We start from the raw sequence: 17,949 nt of genomic DNA on the forward strand, positions 1-17,949 counted from the left end.
AACTGAGGCTCAGACAGGCTGAAGAAGTTGAGCAGGAAGCCAAACAAGCTTTCAGAGGCCCCCATCCTCCAGAGGGCCATCTGACCTCCGTAATGCACACACCCTTGGTTTGACACAGCCATTCCTCTCCTAGGCTTCCATCCACAGAAAGAGCCACATGGGTGCACACAGATATATGGACAAAGACATTCGCGGCAGCTTTGTCTGTAAGAGTAAAACGTTGGAAAAAGCACAGATGGGGAACTAGTTAGATATATTATGGTTCATTTACACAATACCATGCAGCCATTAAACATGATGTGGTAGAAAAATACTTAATGACAAGGGAAAAATCTTCATGATTTTTTATTCTTTAATTTTTGATTTTAAAATTATACCAATAAGGTACAAACTTTCTCTCTTTTTTGTGAGGAAGATTGTCCCTGAGCTAACATCCATTGTCAATCTTCCTCTTCTTGCTGGAGGAATATTGTCGCTGAGCTAACATCTGTGCCAATCTTCCTCTATTTTATGTGGGACGCTGCCACAGCGTGGCTTGATGAGCAGTGCTAGGTCTGCGCCCAAGATGTGAACCTGCAAACCCCAGGCCGCTGAAGCAGAGCGCACAAACTCAGCCACTATGTCAGCGGGCAGGCCCCACAAACTTTCTTGTTGCAAAAGAAGTCGGTGCTATATCAAGGGGAAAAACAAATACTGAAACATTGTTTATAGGGTGATTCCATTTTTATTTAAAAAAAGGAAAACACACACACAGAATAAAGACTGGAAAGATCTGGATCAAACGGTTACCAGTGGTGATCTTGTAAGGTGGGTGGGGGGGTTGGGGGAGTGAGAGAGAGAAGTGTTCACTTTCTATGTTCTTGTTTTATTTGAGCCTCAAAAGTATTCAAAAATTAAAAGGAACAATATTTTAATTTTTGAAAACAATAAAGCTAAAGAAACAAATAGGCCCAAGCCTCTGGCCTCCAATTTGGGGTAGCAGCAAAGTCTTTATCCTACGGCCTTTTGGCACAGGCTTCTGGAAAGAGGGGAGTGGGGGGTGAACAGGCCCAAAGTGCTTAAAATAAACACACACCAAGAGGACCCTATCAGAGGAAATTCCTAAACCTTTAAAACCCCTGAGTAATACTATCTATTAGCTCCAAGCTGGGGAAAGAAAACTATCAGACAAAGAGGAATGACTGAAGAAACAACCTTTTGAAATCCTCCCCTGTCCTGGGGAGGGGGACGGGGGATGTGAGAGCGATCGGGCTGCAGCTGGTCTGTTGGCCGAGTCCAGGCTGAAAGTAGCCAGTTGTGCAAGGGCTCCAAGATCACAGGACTTTGAGAGGGGCCGGGGAGGAGGGGCAACAAGGAAATGTAGACTCCAGGCCGAGAGAGGGGCGAGAAAGGGAGTGCCTCTGGGGGTCTGCAGCCCAGGGCCTCCAGGCAGGGCTGCCAGAACCTCCTGTCCAGCCTCACAGACACCTGCAAGATGCCAAGTGGCGCCTTGAGCCCAGCAAACCAAGGGCTGGCATCCAAGACACTGAGTCTTTACAGCTGGAGATCCTACACCCCCAGCCCCCACCTGGATGTCAGAGGTCCAGGGAGCTGTAGCCATTAGCTCCCCTTGGAAGGGTGGGGGTGGCCTGGTCCCACAGGGCAATGAGACTCTTCCTCTGCTCTTGGGCCTGTCCAGGGCCTGGGGACAGCAAGTGGCAGCTCCTCTAGGCCAGGGGAGGCCTAGCAGTTAGGAACTTAGGCCAACCTGAGGTCAAGTCGTGGCTCTGTCACTCATTAGCTGGGTCACCTTGGATAAGTCACTTAACCTCCTTGAGCCTCACTTTCTACATCAATAAAGTGGGGATAACGTACTAGCCCCATGGGGTTGTTACAAAGATTGAATGAAGTAATGTACGTAAAATATTTAGCACAATGTCCATCACAAAATCAATGCTCAATGAATGATACCATTCACCACTCTGCTACCTCCATTTCACTCCCTTCGAGGCCCATCTCCCCTTGGACCCCTTGTTAGTGCAGTGACCAAGAGCAAAGTCTTTCGAGATAAAGTGTCTTCAAACCCTGGCTCCACCACTTACTAATTACGTGATTTCAGATAATTACATACATATACATTTATTTTCTGTAAAATAAGATTAATGATCTATATTGCAATATATAAATGTATCAAGTCAACACATTGCACACCTTAAACTTACACAATGTTATATGTTAATTATTTCTCAATAAAAAATAATTTAAAAATAAAAATTAAAAAAGAATAATGATCTAATAATACCTACCTCTTGGGGCTGTTAGAGAAATAAATGAGTTCCATATAAAGTTTCCAGCACATAACTGCAATAAATGGTGGCTTTTTGACCTTTTTTTAACCTGCAGGGTGCTGAGCTCAAGACTGGGCACAAAGGCTGTGCTAACGTGTCCTTGTCTGCAGACTAATGCTAGGGCCCAGAGACAAACTGACAGCCAAATTCCCAGAGGGCGTTGGGACTCAGAGTAGAGGGTGCCAGCTCTGGTGCCCACAGAGACTGGTGACAGAGGGAAAGCGCCCCTGAGGAGTCTGAGGCAGCCCCGGTTCTGCCCAGTTCACAGCACGATGATCAGCCCTGGGCATTAGACTTATTTTAGGCAACTCCCTTGGACTTCCCTGGGCTGCTGGAAAGAAGAGGATAAAGGCCAGATTCAAGAAGAAAGACTTGGAGTCCAGACAGCTCCTCCCCAACTCAGGCTTAGAGGCACCTTCTTCCCTGGCCCATAGGGGGAAGCAGCGGGGGGCATTGGACCATCCCAGCTGAATTATCGCCCCTCTCACTCACTGCCTCTATTTCTCACGATCTTACCTTAGACTCCCCCAGGCAGGTTCTGATCAGCCCCTCCAAAACCCCACAACGAAGGCTGCCACCTCCACAAATTCCCTCTCCTACTCCTAAAGCCTATAGCAGTGTGGTCGGACACAGGCCCAGCCGCTGCTCCAACTCTCACTCTTCGAGACTCCCACCCAGCTTTCTCACGTGAAGTGGAGGCTGCATTGGGGCCATTAGAGACCAAGGGCATTAAAACAAAAGCTAAAAGAGGTATTTAAAGGAGAAAAAGGGCACTGATCGCTGTAGTCTCAGGGAGGTCCAACACCGTCCCCCTCCCAAGTCAGGAAATTCAGGATGAGGTATGAGTTTTCCCAGCTGGAGAAAAGCAGCAGCTCTCCCACTTCTCCTTCACAATGGAGGCTACCTTAGCTTCTCCCACGACTCAGCCCCATTCTACATTATTCAGCCAACAACACAATCAAGTGGGAAGGAACTGCCTCCCCTCTAGGCCCAGCCAAGACTCCTCCTCCAGGAAGACCCTAAATAAACGGAATTCTATAGCACTTGATCCGTAGGCTTCACCTTTTCCTATAACTTCACAGTTACCAATATAGCATTTGTATACTATTGCCTCTGGGACTTGCCAGGGATCGCGTCAGAAAGAGCCCAGGGCAATGGCCCTCACAAAGGGACAGCCAACTTGACTGTGGGAACTCGGCTAGGCAACTTCCTGACTTTCTGTGCTAAAGAAACCCCACCATCAGTTCAACCTAAGTGCAGGGGTCTCGAGAGAGATTTAAGAGATTTAAGCTTAAACAAAAACCCAATAACCACCCCCATATCAGCCAGACCATATATAGTCAGCCATCTGTATGCCTAAAATGGAGAGATTATTGGTAAAAGTAACCCAAAATGGCAAAAAAAAAAACTAAAAGTATTGCTGGTTCTCAACTTACTTATAAGGGAATAGGGCCAGCAATGCAATTTCTCCCAAAGTTAACAGCAGCATATGGTCAGTTTTCAACAAGTATTTACAGAATGTCAGATACATGAAAGGCTCATTTCATTCAGGTGACACTTGAAGTTATTCAGACTCCTTTATCTGTCTACACCTGGGTTATGCCGGAAAGCTCTCGGGACTGGGAGTCATGACATTCGGGTTCTGATCTCGGCTCTACTAGTAACTGTCTATGTGACCTTAGGTAAGTCACAGTACTGAATGTGATGAAAGAGAGAGAGCAAGAGCCAGTGCAAGCAGCACAGACTGACTACATGATCAGTATGTTCCTGTCAGCAATATCATTTGACAGAGCCCGGGTTTTGTGACAAATAATCATCATGTCTCTAATTTGGGCACAAAACTCCAACCTGTTTAGCCACGTTGGAACAGCCAGACAGCTACAGATAGGCAGCGGCTGACAGAAAAGGGAGTGGGAGGGGCAGCCTGAAGAAAGTGATGGAGCACGGAATGTCAAAGTTGGAAAACCACCTCTAAATCAAGGCCCCCTCATTTACTGGCCCATGGCAGAGTGTGAGCTCCAAGCTTGCATTTATTAATCGAGTAGAAAATCCCTCTAATACCAGAAGAAAAATTAACAAAGAACTTGGACAGCCAATTCACAGAATACAAACAGCAAGAAACATAAGGCAGAGGGGAGGTGTGGAAAATATTTAACCTCATTATTAACGGAAGAAATAGAAATTAAGTGACATTGAGATAACAGTTTACGACTATCAAATTACCAAATGTTTAAATGAGATGTGTATAAAGCAATTTGGCCATCAAGAGCCTTTAAAAGAGCACTCCCTTTGAATCAATAACTCTACTTCTAGGAATCTATACAAAGGAAATAATCAGAGATATGCCCATATATAAAGAAATCCATCACAGCATTATTTATAATAATGACAAATTGGAAACTCCTAAATGTCTGACAATAGGGGAAAGGTTATGTATGTAATATGGAGTCATCAAGAAGTATTTTCAAATAATTTCTAATGGTATGGAAAATGTTAAGTAAAAAAAGCAGGATTACAAAACTATAGTTGAATTCCAGTTATGTTTAAAAATATACATACACAGAAAAAAGACTAGAAAGAAATACACCAAAACATTAACAGTGATTATTATACTCTGGTGATGAGTATAAGGTGATTTTAAAAATCTCCTTACTTTCCTCTACCTTCCCAATTTTCAATGATCAGTATGTGTTACTTTTAAAATTAAAAAGCAGTGGCTGGCCCCGTGGCCGAGTGGTTAAGTTCACACGCTCCACTTCGGCGGCCCGGGGTTTTGCTGGTTCAGACCCTGGGCACGGACATGGCAGCGCTCATCAGGCCACGCTGAGGTGGCGTCCCACATGGAAGAACTAGAGGGACCCACAACTAAAGATATTCAACTATGTACCGGGGGGCTTTAGGGAGAAAAAGGAAAAATGAAATCTTTAAAATTAAAAAGTACATTAAAGGTGTGAGGGGAGGGGAATGTTTGTTTATTTTCTAAGTTTTCCAAATATTTAGAGTTAGAAAGAGACCTTTGAGATAATCTAGTCAAATGGTTCTAAACCCTATCGGCCCCAACCCTCCCTTGGTATATATAATATTTTGTAATGTACCTTTTACCACCCTGAAATGAATTTCATGGTTAATATAACCTGCTTACATATATACTTTCCAGAATAGCAATATAATACACTAACTGTCATATAAAGGAGAAATAAAAGGAAAGTAGTTTACGGTAAGATAATGTGTATTTCAATATGCAAATGCATGGACAAGACTACACTAAAAGATATAATAAAGTAGTCAGATGCTTCCACTTATATATGTAGATTTACTGTGAATGCAGTTGCTGCCAAGGAAGACTAATACGGGTACATGGTACCGGCAACTTCAAAATCCATGAAGGGCCCTGCTGTTGGTGATAGGATTTTCAAAGTCACAGCTCTTGGTAAAATTCTAAACAAAATAATAAAGTGCCATCTTCCTTCGACTTACACAATTGTTGCACTCCTGGAAATTCAGTGTATATATTAAAACTGTACAAACATATTTTGTGTTTATCTGTATAATAATTAGGCCCAGCTAATTACACTATGTTTTTCCACCTACATTGATGTCCTATAGGACGTTGGAAAGTTTACAGATGTATATTTCTAGTTCCATTCCCCTTTCATATGTATCTCAAACAGGAAAGCCACAATGACTCCCTTTTTTGGTGAGTTAGGCTTACATCCTTTAATAATATTCACAGTTTTAGCCTTTGATACTATTTCTAAAACCTATCACCTAAGAACAGCAAGTGATTTCTAGAATGTATTCTCAAAACTGACACAAATGCTTTTTGAGTTAGTGGAAGCATTACTCTTCTCTAGCAGCACCAAGTCATGAGAGCAAATTAGCACTTTTTAAAAACCATTTACTGTGATCCCTTGGTGATTTTCCCTAGCCTGGCTCCAGCCTCAGGAGTATAAAATGAACTGAGCTGGAAGAAAAGGACTAACAGGGCCAGGCCATGGAGAGAGGGAGGGGGGCCAGGTTGCTAGGTTACCACTGAGCCAATCCAAGTGGTCCCAGAAGGGTACCAGACACAGGACAGGTCCCCCTCTCTGCCCCACTAGATTGAAGGCCCTCTCAAAGGAAGGGGGTCAAAAAGCAGGGGAGGGAGCCAGTCACTCACACTAGGCATAAGTAAAGAAATGAGGCAGAAGCACAAAGAAGCAGACACTCCTATATTTCTAAAACCATTGAATTCTCCTCTATCAATTGGCTTCCTCCCAAAAAGAAAGATTTCTTTATTAAGAAATACCAGAAAGTGAAAAACCCACCACACATACACATTTGTAGGCTCACACAAAGGTGCAGAGATTTACATATTAAATTGCATTTAAGTTAGAAAATAGATTTTAAAACAAACTATTTTTTTGCCCCAGAAGATAAAGAGATTTGGTCAGTAGGGAAAGGAGCCTTAGGGGTAAAGGCAGGAAGAATGGAATTGAGCTGCTATAGCATTAGAACCCACCTCTGCCCTGGAGAAAAATGCAAAGGGCGAGATGATGCTCTCTGCCAGGACAAGGAGGGCCCCAGAGCCAAATGGACACAAAGGAACAGCCCCAAATAGCCAAATTCCACCAGCCCTTAGAGGTTTTGGATGCTTGCTGACCATCCTGGCCTGAGAAAGGGAGGTGCATAGAAAACTTAAGGAATGGGGAGGAAGGGGAGAGGTGGAGAGAATGTCAACCATTTAAAAGAGCAAACAATTTAAGGCCTGTTCCCCTGGGAAGGAGCAATTCATCAATCTGCCCTTAGATCAGAATTCAGACAAGGGACAGTGCTTGCTGGTGCATGGTATGAACGGGACAGATCTTGAGGTCAAGATCTTAAATCCAGAAGATTTACAAAGAAAAAGAAAGAGGGCAGGGAGTATGAAAAAGTAGAAACTTTCAAAAAAAATCATTTCCTACTAGACATAAGGGATTACTGTTTTGACCTTTCACCTCAGAAAGAGAAAGCTTCTCTGACCAACCTAAAGGTCAGCAGAAGAATGGCTGAGGTAAGGTGAGGGAGGAGAGAAATCCGTGCTAAGCCGAGAGAGGAGATGGGCTGAGACAGGATGGGCTGAGAACTGACTAAAGAGGGTTCATCTGGGTGGCAGGTTAACTGGAACAATCTACTAACTTCCAAACTCTCCAGGCTTGGCCTTGTTTTGAACTAACTAAAATCTAACCACAAGACAAAACTGAGCGAGCCAGAAAAAGAATGGGAAAGTAGAAGCAGATAAGAGAGGAATATGAGTCAGTCAGAGTCTTTCTCTCTCTCTTTCCCTCTCTCAGGATTGCTAAACTCAAATCCTGCTACAAGGAAAATAGGAAGATGTAGAAAGAAATCTGGGAGCAGCCAAATTTCATCAATTCAATTAACTGGGAAGAGTGAGATAAGCATTGGTAAGGAGTCTTGATTATAGCCATTTAAAAAGAAATATATACCATCACCTGTAAACGATCGCTAACAATATATTTCCGAGAGGAGGCCCTGATGAGTCTGCTTTAATAACCAAGACTCATTTGCACTTACTAGCATCCATCTGCATCAAGCAATATCCTAATAAAAACTTGTTCTCTTGAACAAATGTAACCCCCTGACCCTCCCAATCTTGCTAACACTGTAAATAGTCTTGACAATCCTTTCTTCATGGTCCAGAGTGAGGTAAACTTCAGCCCAGAACGTAGTATAGATCAGTGGAGAGTTTGGGAGCTCTCTCTACAACCCAAGGGTCTCCTGGAAAATGGAAGTATGGGTAGTAACAAGCAACCCCTTCAACCCCGACCCCTACTCCAAGCACCCCCCCCAAAAGACATTCACACCTTCATGGGGGTTCTTGAAACGGAAGGGGGAAGGAGGAGGCAGGCAGTTTGCATTAGACACAGTTTAATCACCTTCAAATAGATTAAAAGTTCTGGTTTACACTTCCCCCCTCCCCATAAGTCATCCAGACAGGACCCTGGCTTAGAAAGAGAACACACAGGTACTCTAGGAAATATAGCCACATATAATACATAAATCTTCTTCCCTGAAATAGAGCAGGTCCTGAGCAGAGCTGACTGGAGGCCACAGCCCACCCCCAGGGTGAAGTGGCTCTGGGACTCTGCCGGTGGAAGTGCTGGAAGAGTGGGGCTTGGAGGAAGCCCCGGTGTGGTTACCAAGCCCAAGGTGGGCCAAGGCCTTGGAGTGGGTTTACCCGGGAGGGCAGCAGTGCTGGGCTTTCCCTCCTCATTCAGCCGAGGCCCAATGGAAGTACTAGTTAGCTTTTATTTCTTTTCTTTTTCGAGGGGACATAGGGGGAGAGGAGAGGAGAGGAGAGCCTCTCTGTGCCTTGCTTTCCCCATTTGTGCATTCAGGGCCTCTGTAGGCCTCACACAGGGAGTCTGAGGGGGTAGTGTTTAAGTGAGCACTCAGGCTTCCTGTGAGGAAAAGGAACCACCAAAGTGCAGACTTTTATTACTGCCATTCCTGCTCCTGAGAGCAAGAGTCAAAAGGAAAACAAAAGGGGCTAATGAGAAAGAAAGAGAGATGAGACAGAGTGCGAGGGGCTATGCTGTTGGCATCTCATAAACTCTTATTGAGAATGGCACAGGTATTAAAAGTTTACGGGTAGTCTACGAGAATGTAAATTGTTATCTCTACGGCAACTACTTACATATAGCTAATTGGAAAAGAGTGGGGCTTGGGTGTTAGAGAGCGGATGGGGGACAAAGGAGAAGCTACACGAATAAGCACAAGTGGAAGGTACCTGCCCCATTCCTGAAAGGATTTGCTGGCAATGTTGGCACTTTGTAGCCAGGAGACTCCTGCAAGCCCACTCTCCTTCCTCTTCAATTCTGAAGGCCCCAAGGATCCAGATAGGATTCCCTGGCCACAGTTCTCTGTGACTGCCTCTGGACTCATGACACACAGCAGCTTGAGAGCAGTCTCAAGAATCGCTAATCACAGAATTAGACCAGTGACCCCAAGCAGGAGGGCTGGGATCTGGAGGGAAGAGAGAGGAATCCAAGGAGACTCCATGGCTGAGGCCACGGAAAACCAGTGCCAGGGCCCAAGAGACCCATTTGTCCAGTTACCAGAGGTGACTGGCATCTTCTGCGACTACCAATGGTCCAAAAACTTAAAAAAGCTTGCAGCAAGAAAATGCCAGTGTGCAGTTAGGTGAATAAAGACCAAAGAAAACTGGTAAAAGGGACAGCTTACTTCCTCTCTGTCTCAGGTTTATCTTCTCCCCTTAAATCTCTCACAGCCCTAATTAAACACAAACGAAAGTCTCTTCCATAGATAGGCTACTTCTCAGCTTCAGCCACCTCCTGCGGTGGCTCTGGGGGCTCTGGAGGTGGCATCTCTTCAGGAGTGCTGGTGTCCTCCGGTATCTCACTTGAGCTCAGATGTTCTGTTGGGGCCTGAGAAGGAAAAGATATCAAATTCAATACAAAGCTCTTCCTTAAAATCCAAATGGAGATAATCCATAGACACTGAAATCCTCTGAACCCATCACCACATCAATGCTACAGATATGTAGCCACCAACACCAAACTCAGAACCAAGACCACACTACTGTCTTCTCAGCAGAATGCAACTGAAGCTTGAGTTCTATTCTTAACTGTCTGTTGTGGACAGATGTTTCCATTATTATTCATGACAATAATAAAAGGGACCACAAATTATTACAGACACCACTCCTTCCTAACAAGGCCTGATCTAGTGGTTCTCAATCTTCTTTCTGCCCTGACGCACAGCTCACTAAACCAAAGAGGGTGGGGTGGCAAAATCTTCAGATAATATATGCGGTTTGAAAATGCCCCCTGAGTGATTCTCAATTACCACCCTTCTCCACATTCAATTGAGAATCGCTAACCTAGATTGTTATGATTTAAGACCAAATTCATCAGAAAAATGATATTCAAAATGATAATAATATATAAACATGAGCTTGCTGTACATTAGAAAAGAAAATTCAAAATTTAGGAAAGGCAAAGTAGAGAACCATTATCTACCTTACAAAAAGCATTCACTTAAAAGTAAGGATTCTATTTTGAAAGGAAGTTCAAATCTACTAAAAATCTATTAGAACTAATAAACAAGTTCAGCAAAGTTTCAGGATACAAGATCAATATACAAAAATCAATTGTATTTCTATATACTCCCAATGAACAATCCGAAAATGAAATTAGGAAAATAATTTCATTTATAATAATATCAAAAATAATGAAATACTTAAGAATAAATGTAACAAAAGAAATGTAAAACTTACACAGATCTTCCTCAACTTACAACAGGGTTACATCCTGATAAACCTATCTATGTCGAAAATGCATGTGACACCTAACCTACGGAACATCCTAGCTTAGCCCAGCCCACCTTAAATGTGCTCAGACATCAGCCTACAGTTGGGCAAAATCACCTAACACAAAGCCTATTTTATAATACAGAGTTGAATATCTCATGTAATTTACTGAATACTGTACTGAAAGTGAAAAGCAGAATGGTTGTGTGGGCACAGAACGGTTGTCAGTGTATCGGTTGTTTACACTCATCATTGAGTGGCTGACTGGGAGCTGCAGCTCGGTGCCGCCACCCAGCATCATGAGACAGTATGTACATCGCTAGCCTGGGAAAAGACCAAACTTCAAAATTCAAAGTGCAGTTTCTACTGAATGCATATCGCTTTCGCACCACCATAAAATCGAAAAATTGTAAGCTGAGCAATCATAAGTTGGAGACTGTCTATACTCTGAAAACTACAAAACATTGTTGAAAGAAACTAAAGAAGACCTAAATAAATGAAAAGACAGCCCATATTAACGGCTCAGAAGACTTGATCTGGTTAGGATGACAATACTCCCCAAACTGCTCCATAGATTCAACGTAATCCCCATCAAAATTCCAGCTGGCTTCTTTGCAGAAGTTGACAAGCTGATCCTAAGATTCATGTGGAAATCGAGGGACCCAGAACAGCCAAAACAATGGAATAAATAAAGAATAAAGTCGGAGGACTCACACTTCCTAACTTCAAAACTTATTACAATGCTACAGTAACCAAGACAGTGTGATAGCGGCATAAGAATAGACATGTCGCTCAATGGAATAGGATTGCGAGTCCAGAAACAAACTCTCACACTTACAGTCAATTGATTTTTGACAAAAGTGCCGAGACAACTCAATGGAGAAAGAATAGTGTTATCAACAAATGGTACTGAGACAAGTGGATATCCACATACAAAAGAGAGAATTTGAACCCTCTACCTCATACCATATATAAAAAATAATTCAAAATGGATCAAAGACCTAAATGTAATAGCTAAAACTATAAAACTCTTAGAAGAAGACAGAGGCATAAATATTCATGACCTTGGATTAGGCAACGGTTTCTTAGATCTGACAACAAAAGCACAAGCAACAAAATAAAAAAAAATAAATTGGACCACATCAATATGTAAACCTTTCGTGTTTCAAAGGACACCATCAAGAAAGTGAAAAAACAACCTACAGAATGGGAGAAAATATTTTCAAATCATATATCTGAAAAGGGACTTACATAGATAATATATAAAGAGCTCTTATAATTCAACAATAAAAGAAACAAACAACTCAATTTAAAAATGGACAAAGGATCTGAACAGACATTTCTCCAAAGAAGATATACAAACAGCCAAAGAGTTAATGAGAAGACACTCAACATTAGTAGTCATCAGAGAAATGCAAATCAAAACCACAGTGAGATATCACTTTACCCCCACTAGGCTGGCTAGAATCAAAATGTCAGATAATAATAATAAATGTTGCCAAGGATGTGGAGAAATTGGAACTCTCATACACTACCAGTGGGGATGTAGAATGATGCAGCCACTTTGGAAAAGTCCAGCAGCTACTCAAAAGGTTAAACATAGGGTTACTATATGACCCAGCAATTTCACTCCCAGGTATATAGCCAAGAGATATGAAAACATATATGTCCACGAAAAAAACTTGTACACGAATGTCCATAGCAGCATTACTCATAAAAACCAAAAGGTAGAAACAACCCAAATGTCTACCAATTGATGAAGTGAATAAATAAAATGTGATCTACCAATATAATGGAATATTACTCAGCCATATAAAGGAATGAAGTATTGACGCACACTACAACATGAACGAACCTTGAAAAATATTATGCTATGTGAAAGAAGCCAGTCACAAAAGACCACATATTATATGATTCCATTTATATGAAATGTATAAAAGAGGTAAATCTACGGTGAAAGAAAGTAGATTACTAGTCAGGCTATAATAGATTAATGGGACTGAGAGACCTGGGGGGAATGGGAGAGTGACTGTTAATGCTACGGGGTTTTCTTGGGCGGGTAATGAACAGGTTTTACAATTGATTGTTGTAATGATTGCTTAACTCTGTGAATATACTACAAACCAGTGAATCATACATTTTAAATTGGTATTTTATGGTATGTGAATTACTGGCTCAGTAAAGCTACTATAAAAAAAGAAAGTTCAAATATCTGTTTAGGAACATACTTGATAAAGTACATCTCGAGCAGGACAGGTGGGAGAATTTCCCCAACATCTGCATATACCAGTGAGGAAGCCCCATTCTCCCAAGTTAACCACCATCAACTCCAACCGGCTCCCCTGACCTCTGACCTCTATCATTGCTCCTGTAGAATTTTACGCTTCCCTCATCGAGGCACTTTTCACAACGTTAAGCAAGGGCTGGTCTTCTTATCTCTCATCCCCACTAGACAATGAGCTCCTGGAGAGCAGGGACATCATTTGCTTTGTCCACCAGTGTATCCCTAGCATCTGGCACAGTGGCTGGCACAGAATGTTGAAGAAATGACTAGATCTTAATCTTTCTGAAAGCCACAAAGCTCAAAAGGCAATGTCAAGGCAGAAGCAGAGGCAGGGAAGCTGGAGCGACTGGACACAAAATTGCCTAATTACATCTCTACAGTGTAAACGTAGCCTACACCCTCCATCACCAACTGAGTCTTAAAGTCTTAAAGCCTTAAAGTCAGGAATACTTACTGGGCTCTGTGGCAAGAGGCTGCTACTGGTCTCTTGAGTACTAGGAGGTCGACTTCCACTTTCCTCCAATGGCAAAATACCCCTTCGATCCAGCACACTGAAGGAGACAGGAGAGTTAATAAGGCGCTTTGCATTCACCCCTCCACCCACCCACCCGACCGAACTTTGCTGTGTGCTGGAAAACAGAAACCCGCCCTTTGGCAGGTTAGCCTGACCCTAGCACATGCCTCCTGTCTTCCATTCACTTTTTCTTCCACAAACCAAGGAACACCATATTTATCACGGAACAAACAATGAAATAAGAATGAAAGGTCCTCCCTTCAAAACAACCAGCCCGTGGTCTATGGTCCATGTAGATATGGCATCAAGGGACAACCCTGGGAAGACCTATTTGACACCAAGAGGCCACATTCAGTAGAATGCATCAGACCAGGTAACAAGATCGCAAGAGTTCCAGAACCTTCTAGTCCCCTGAGTACCTGGGGGGCAAGGGGCCACACAGCACTTCACAGCAGTTCTTCACAATGTTGCCATGGCTGTAGGGATTCTGGACACGATTCTTCCCTGTCCACGAGCCTTTGATCTGCAAGATAAAAGCCAGGGCTTAAATTAAACAGTATGTTGAAGAAATACATGCAGCACGGGAAGATGAAAAAGTTCTGGAGATAGATGGCGGGGATGGTTGCACAACAACGTGAATGTACTAATGCCACTGAATGGTACACTTAAAAAATGGTTAAGATGGTACATTTTATGTTACATGTATTTTACCACAATAGAAAGAAAATAAATACATGCATAGCCATGGAAAAATATTCATGATAGAGTGAAAAATGCAAGTAACTAAACAGTATGTATTATTTTCTTTTAAAAATATGTAGAATATTCACATAAACAAACATGGGAACAAATCTAGACAAGTCTAGAAGACTATAAATCACACCATTAACAATGGTGATGCCTAGGAGGTAAAGTCACAGGGACTTATACGTTATTTTTTGTTCATCAGTATTTTCTGATTTTCCACAATGAATATGGATTAATTGGTAACTTTTTAAAAGCAAGGATTTATTCAGTGCAACTATCCTTCCCCATTCCAAATCCAGAGGCACCAATTAGCCGGTAAGGATCCATCAATAGCTGAAGACCTTGCACTCACCCAACCATTCAACCTCTTCCTAATTCCCCACAGGCATTTGGCTGCGAACAAAGCAGTCGGCTTTCTCTTCCACGCATTGGATTTAACAATCTCCCACACCAGGTTCCTGCCTGCCTTGACCTCCCAGACCCTGGAGACTCAGTTCTCTAGCAGGTAAAGAGAGAATGGGCTTTGGGAGCAGAACACTTGACGAGGAGAAGGGAAAGTTGACTCACGTCTTCATTGGTTGTCTGGTTGAGAGCCACGAGGAAAGTATGAAATCCAGTCAGTCCCACGACGGACCAGAGTGTGAAGAAGCAAATGAGTACTTCTAGAACAGTGGGGTGATGTTAAGGACTGTTGGAGAAGCCACACCAGGGGACTCAACGCCTCAGTCCATACTCATGGCACCAGTTACGCCATGTTTACCTCTTAGAACTTACATCACAAACGGCCAAGAAGCCATATGTAACAACAGATGAATCCTAAACTTGCTGGATATACCCCTTATGGAAGGTAAAGGACTCCTGTTTATTCACTACGAGTAGCTGTCTAACATCGCTAGTGCACTGAAGCGCTTGTCTGTTTATTCCTCATTAGCTCTTCGAAGGGGATTTTCAGGAGGGGCCCAAAGCTAAACAAAGCCAAACATCACTGCCAATGGAAAACCCATCAAAAATACACTTTAAAAATGAAAAATTGGTGGGGAAAAAAACAGGATGTGATTTATAAATATCCCATCTGAATCTTCTTTTCAGAAATGTAACTGCTATACAAAATAAGGCTTAGCTGTAACAGAAAGGTGGGGCTTCCGCTAAGTGACATAAGAGGTATATTGAGGCAAAGCCAGCCCACTAGAGGAGGCGGGCTGAGCCTGGGATCAGACTGACGTGGGAGGGAGGCAGTAGGCAAGGGGGTGAGGGAAAGACCTCCCCTGAAGCCCTGGCCATCTTCCACTCTACTTGCTACCACTAAGATCACATTTCTTTATTTTAGAATTTGGCACTCTCTGATGTCTGAAAACTGAGACGGTGGGAGAACTGCAGAGAGAAAGCACGCTGGAAAGTAGTTAAAGAGGGCTTCACAGGGACGTACTGCCAGGGGAGGATATGTTCCAGGAGTTTCTTTCAACGTCTCCAGGAAGCCAATTTTCAAGGATTCTGTGAAATTGGGAGGAGTAAAGAAAAAATTAGTGACTTTAGTAAAAAATGCACACTTATCCTTTACCTACTCACTTCTTTCCCTCTCTACCCCTCGTTACAAGGTGGCAAAAGATAAACCCTCAGGCAGGCAGGGGACTCACCTGCAAGCCGGCAGTCTCCCGACTAAACGGCTCACATTTGCAGTGCAGGACCCAGCACTGGACTAGAGAGTTGGGCAGAAGCCAAGCATCCGGCTCCCTTCCCTTTTTCTTAGCCCTCAACTACGGACATGGTTCATAGTCATTCACAGACAAAAGAAATAAAAAATACCCAAGAAAAATCCTCTCTCCTCACCAATCCGTGTCCCTCCCTTCTTCACAATCCAGCTGAGAACTCATCTCTTCCCAGGAAGCTGTCATGATCGAGACCACTCCTTCAACTCCACATCCCATCTGCCCGTAGGCTGATGTATGTGTGTGTGCACGTGCACACATGAAGGTGTATATTTTCTATCTCCCAAAGTAAACCATGAGCTACTAAAAGGAATTTCTCTAGTGTAACCTTCTACCACCTGGCACAGAGAAGGTCTCCCAAGGCATACGAGAGGATGCATACAGCAAAATACATCCCCAACTTTTGGGATCACCTCAGAAATGCCTACTACTCTGGGTACAGACCAGTAATTACGGCCCCATCCCCAGCAGAGGGCCAGTGAGAAGGCCAACAAGGTGGTGAATACTGATTGGCGTGAGCTGAGGTCTGGAGCCTCCTCATGAGCAGATAGTAGTGCTCATTTCTAACTGTTTCTAAGGTTCTTTTGAATGGTAAAGTCCCACCAGGACACCCAACCACTCCCCTAAGCTGTCCTCAAGTCTTCTCCTATCCCAACCCCCACTCCAACAGCAGACACTGCCCTGCATACTCACTGAGGGCCACATAGACAATGTTGAAGGCGAACACATAGATCGTGAGGAGGGACAGAGAAAGGATGAAGAGGTAGAAGTAGCGGTAGTTCCTCTTCCCAACACAATTGCCCACCCAGGGGCAGTGATGGTCGAAGCGCTCTGCGGGAGAGAGAGAGAGTCCAGTGCCAAAGCCTCCAAAACGAAGCGCAGCCGCCATCCACGCAATGCCTAAGTCAAAGACCCGGGATCGCCACCTATTTCCATTGTAAAACACGTGCTTTCTATTTTTCACTTTTTCACAAAGATTTCGTAGCCATCTCATTTGATCCTCACAATCACCCTGGAAGTTGGGCAAAAGAAGATATTCTCTTCCCCGTTTTACAGATGAGGAAACTGAGATACCAAGAAGTGACGTGATCTGTCTCACAGCCAGTGAACAGCAATGACCTTGCTTTTCCAAAGAAAAATCTTAGTAGGTGGGCCTACAACATTCAGGAAGAACAAAGAGATGAAAATAGCCAAAGAAATTTTGAAAAATGAGTAGTGTGGTTTTTCTTAACCTCCAGTTAGTAAAAAATTATAGAACTCCGATACTTAAAACAGTGTGGCACAGCTCAATGGAATGGAAAGCACTCAGAAACAGACTCTGGAATGTATGAGAATTTACTGTCTAACAAAGGCAGCATTACAAAATCAGTGGTGAAAGGAAGTCACTATTCTATAAGCAACTCTGAGACAATTGGTTATTGGGCAGAAAATAAGGTTAATTTTTTTCCCCTCGCACTATTTATCAAAATTAATTCCAGATGAATTAAAGAGTTCGATGTAAAAACAAAGTGAGACCATAAAATAATTATAAAGAATAGATGAATATTTATGGAGAAGGACTTTCTAAGCATAAAAGTAATGGAAGAAAACACAGATGACAAGGAAAAACATATTTGACTCCATAAACTTTAAAACATATTTTATATATGTTAAAAATTACTATAAAGAAAATTAAAGAGGACCAAAAAAAACAATGGGAATGCAAATTTTGTACCTTAGTATATGAGAAGTCCTTACAAATCAATAACAAAATACAAATAGTCCTTCAAGAAAATAGCCAAAAGGCAAAAATAGGCAGTCAATAAATATCATATAAACATATATTTAATTGTTTTCAGATTTACTAATGATTCAGTGCAATACCAGTACAACAATATGACACTTTTTTGCCTATCAAAATAAGAATACAAAAAATATCCAATACTAGTGAGAACAGGGTAAAAGGGCCCCTCTAATATACTGTTTGTGGGAGCATAAATTGAGAGAACTTTTCTGGAAAGCAATTTGGCAGTATGTATCAAAAGCCTTTATAATGCTCACACTCCTTTGGCAGAACAAAT

The 17,949-nt window shown here is 42.7% G+C and overlaps 1 protein-coding gene across 4 annotated transcripts in view; it reads right to left on the bottom strand.

Annotated features, from left to right (window-relative positions):
- Nucleotides 1-8,217: 8,217 nt before the first annotated feature.
- Nucleotides 8,218-17,949, bottom strand: part of ZDHHC9 (zinc finger DHHC-type palmitoyltransferase 9) — a 29,280-nt gene continuing 19,548 nt past the window's right edge. For 2 of the 4 annotated variants that reach the window (XM_014866236.3, XM_014866235.3), the window contains 6 exons: nucleotides 16,583-16,720; nucleotides 15,626-15,674; nucleotides 14,751-14,853; nucleotides 13,856-13,959; nucleotides 13,377-13,473; nucleotides 8,218-9,754 (listed from right to left, as the gene is read on the bottom strand). In XM_014866236.3, the coding sequence (XP_014721722.1) occupies nucleotides 9,638-9,754; nucleotides 13,377-13,473; nucleotides 13,856-13,959; nucleotides 14,751-14,853; nucleotides 15,626-15,674; nucleotides 16,583-16,720 (608 nt within the window). In that variant the 3' untranslated portion in view covers nucleotides 8,218-9,637. The remainder of the gene's footprint in view (nucleotides 9,755-13,376; nucleotides 13,474-13,855; nucleotides 13,960-14,750; nucleotides 14,854-15,625; nucleotides 15,675-16,582; nucleotides 16,721-17,949) is intronic. The other 2 variants (XM_070502004.1, XM_014866237.3) reach the window with 1 other exon arrangement.

Source organism: Equus asinus, chromosome X, assembly GCF_041296235.1.
Source record: "Equus asinus isolate D_3611 breed Donkey chromosome X, EquAss-T2T_v2, whole genome shotgun sequence".
NCBI lineage: Eukaryota > Metazoa > Chordata > Mammalia > Perissodactyla > Equidae > Equus > Equus asinus.